At 33.3% G+C, this 3819-nt stretch overlaps 1 protein-coding gene across 1 annotated transcript in view; it reads right to left on the bottom strand.

The window, feature by feature from the left end:
- Positions 1-264: 264 nt before the first annotated feature.
- The window catches only part of LOC106457350 (proclotting enzyme-like), a 31077-nt gene continuing 27522 nt past the window's right edge, over positions 265-3819 (bottom strand). Inside the window, exon 8 of the mRNA XM_013916753.2 lies at positions 265-601. Coding sequence (XP_013772207.1) covers positions 449-601 — 153 coding nt within the window. The 3' untranslated portion in view covers positions 265-448. The remainder of the gene's footprint in view (positions 602-3819) is intronic.

Genomic DNA, 3819 nt, shown 5'->3' with positions numbered 1-3819 from the left:
CCAAATTTGGTGAATATACCGTTCACGAAACCACAAGTGTTTTGAAACATTGCAACATAATATATTGGGTTTAGACTGAGGTTAAAAAATAAATGTATTGTAAGTACTTCACCTATTGCTTTTGTTTTCAATGATTTTAACTATTTATCAGTGTCTGATGTATGTAACAAATATACGTATGTTTACTTTGGCTGTTCTGGTGTGTTAACTTCCATAAATTTAAGAGTTAAATTTTGATATTAGAAAAATGAGACATCAAGACAATTACTTACATCAAGGCAGAGGATACTGCTCCTTGATGAAAAACATTTATATAAACATGAGAAACTAACTTGTAGTTCAAACTGTAATAACTACTTTTTCACCATACAAACACATATGTGTGTATGGCTTTATTCGTATCCAGAAAAAATATCATTTTTTTTTATATTCTTACATTTCATAGTAATCATGCCAGATTTTTGTAAATCCACTGCAAGTACTGAGTTACCCGAACAGTAAGCCAGGGCAATTTACAGTTTGGCCTAGTAGACATAATCCCAACTAAAAAATATCGTCCCTGGAAGCTCTTCGCCATTACAGCCTGTCCATAGCTGGTTGTCTAGAGTGCAAGAAAAAGAAACAAACATATTAAAATACATAATATATATATATTCAAATCTTATTAGAAACTAAATAATAAAAAATGGGTAAGTAACTTTACAGGCTTTTAAGGTGAGTACTCATCTTTGTATTAAGTAATTTATTTGTATTGTCACCATGTCTTTTTAGTGCACAAGCTTTCTTGTTTTTCGTTGTTGCTAGGCGACTTGTGATTCGAATTGTTCCGTTAGATACAGTTGTTTGTAGAAAGCTCGTGCATTAAAAAACAACAACAAAAAACGTGGTGATAGTCCAAATAAATTACTTAATACAAAAAATGGGTAGTTGAGTAAAAAGATGATGATTGAAAATTAATTGAAATTCTCACAATTAGTCTAAAAGTTGAATATAAATATTTTAAGTCCACAAGAAACAACGTTTCCTACACATCAGGTTTTTTGACTGCCTAGGTATGTTTCTACACGATTTTGGTGTAGTCATGTATTTGATTTTAGAAACAAAAAGTACTTTCAAAGGGGAGAATATTTAGTTCATCTGTGTTTACTTTTTTAAATAACTTTTAAAGTTCCAGTAACTTAAGTTATTTTTATAACTGAGACTGAAAATGTAGTAAGAGCATATCAGTAGTAATCCCAAAAGTATTGTTATGTCTCTGTTCGTTTGTTAATTTCCCGTAAGATTTCTTTCCGAAGAACTTCCGCGATACAAGGCCCTTCCTGATTAAAACTAGTTTATTCTTTCTCAATACTCCTTTGCAATACACTTAATTTACACAGTCACTTTGACTTCAACACACGCCAGAATTCACAACGATTCACGCACTTTACTTACGGCTTGACTCGATAATCTGTCTCTATATCTCTCTGTCTGCAATTCAGTTATTGCCGTCACTTTATTTGACGGCTTATATACTATAAAAGCGCGCGTCTAGCAAACGCTAGGACGTTCGACAGGCTCCTCGATCTTTCTAGAACTCCAGCGCATGCTCCCAGCGTCGCGCGACTTCCGCTGTCGTAGCAGTATGAAGAAAAATCACTACATTTATCTAAACGACAATGTAGAAAATATAACATGAAGCTTCCTTGTTCATATACGATAAACATCATGTATACCATTCTTATGTTATCATATTCTAAACACCAATTGCATTGTTTTATCTTTGTGTTATCATATCCTAAACACTAATTGCATTGTTTTATCTTTATGTTACTGCCAAGTAATACCGTACACGCTACAATCACTTCCCACCTCTTTTATATTACATTGCAGCAAACATAGTATGCCACTTTGTTATAGTAGACTAAAGACCGTGCATCAAATTATTGCATTACAATATAGAACAAAATAAGTACATCACAGTACAGAAAATAACATTGGCTCTTTCCTTACACAAGGGTGTGACATGTGGTGTTTAGCGCGATAGTCACATCCTTGTACAACCATACAAGAAGCCATAATACTAAAGTGCATTGAACACCCAACGTCACTAAACACCGTATGTAATATCCTTGTGTTGCTGTATAATAAATGCCACATACCATTTACTTGTGTACACTAAACACCGTATCCCTCTCTTTCTACATTAAACATTACAACACTAATGTTACAGCACATTGAAAGCTATATGTTAGTTACTTATATAAAAGGGAATTAAACACCATAATTCACTTCGTTATGTACCACCAAATACATCACATTCTTGTATTACTTTATACTAAAAGCACCACATGATTTCATTGTGCTGTAATACACTAAACACCATATGTATCATCCTCGTATTAACATATCATACAATTGAAGGACACTAAGGGATGTTGGTCCATCTAGGCCGTCCCATCCACTAAACTCCAAGTACTCTAAGACACCAAATGCTCCTTCCTTGTTTTAAAATACACTAAACACTTTTATGTTACTGCACACCAAACACCGTATGTCACATCTTTTGTGTTATCAATATTATCTTCCGATCAGAGCAAGCTACCTACTTAAACCGAAAAAAAAATCAACCTAGTGATGAGTACAGCTAATTAAACATACTTTTCTTATGATCTTACTTATAGAGATTAGAGTACATTGTTCCATCAGTACAGTACAATCACTGTTGATGATATTTTTGGCCGTAAGTCCAATATCTCACGAAGTTCGACCAGCTTAGGAGTTTTAAATTAGTCTCATGTCCATATATTAAACTAACAACGCAAACGACCTCTATAATAAAAGTATAATAACAAAAATTACGATTGATGCAAATCAAAAATAATAGAATTAGATATATTAAACATTCTAACAAATATTATTAATGAAAGAAAAATAGAGCATGTCTCACATATGGTACAACAAACACTAGCTGTTAGGTTCATTTATTGCTGTTTAATGTTGCGTTATACAAAACTCGTAAGTTATATGTTGAAAAGTATTTCCTGCAATAGAAACTTAACAATAATGATAAACTTCTCTTTCATTTTATGATTTAAAAAACCCAACAACAACACATTACGTGATATTTTAGCTAGATAGCTTAGCTTCTGTTAGATCTAGTGTTACCCAGTGGCTCAGCGGAAAATCAGCAGGCTTACGACGCTAAACATCTGGTTTCGATACCCATGGAGAATTCAGCGGGTGTGCAGGGGAAATCCCCACCCCCCCTTTGTAAAGAAATCTCCCTTAAGTATAGTATATTCCATTTTTTCGAATTTGAATTAATTTCCCCCAGTTTCACATTCTGATATCCGTGGTAAACAGAGCACATATATATTAATGTGTAATTTTACGCTTAACAACAACCAAAACAAACCTAGACATAGTGTTGGGATCACATTACATAATATCTAAACGAGTTAGCTTAGTTTCTTCTGGATCTAATGTATTAGCTGTATCACATGTACAGCCTATATGAGTTGTTTCCCCAGTCTAAAGATGGTTATCTTCCTGAAAATATCACAATATCCAATATTTACTGTTAGAGGATACAGTTTCATAACTTGATGAGAATGTTTCTGTTACAATAACAGAGTTTCAATGTGAACAGGGTCTTTTTCCAAGCCTAGTATAAGGTTTCCCAAGCTCACAACACAGGAAATATTTGTAGACTCTGTTGTTCTTCTTACCGTAGCACCATCATGGAATTTGTTTATTATTTAATTTCGGTAGTCTATATTGGTGTATAGAAGACATATTAATACTAGAAATAAATGACCTTATAATACCAAAATGTTT

This window comes from Limulus polyphemus, unplaced genomic scaffold, assembly GCF_000517525.1.
Source record: "Limulus polyphemus unplaced genomic scaffold, Limulus_polyphemus-2.1.2 Scaffold320, whole genome shotgun sequence".
NCBI lineage: Eukaryota > Metazoa > Arthropoda > Merostomata > Xiphosura > Limulidae > Limulus > Limulus polyphemus.
This window is presented reverse-complemented; position numbering and strand designations above follow the sequence as displayed.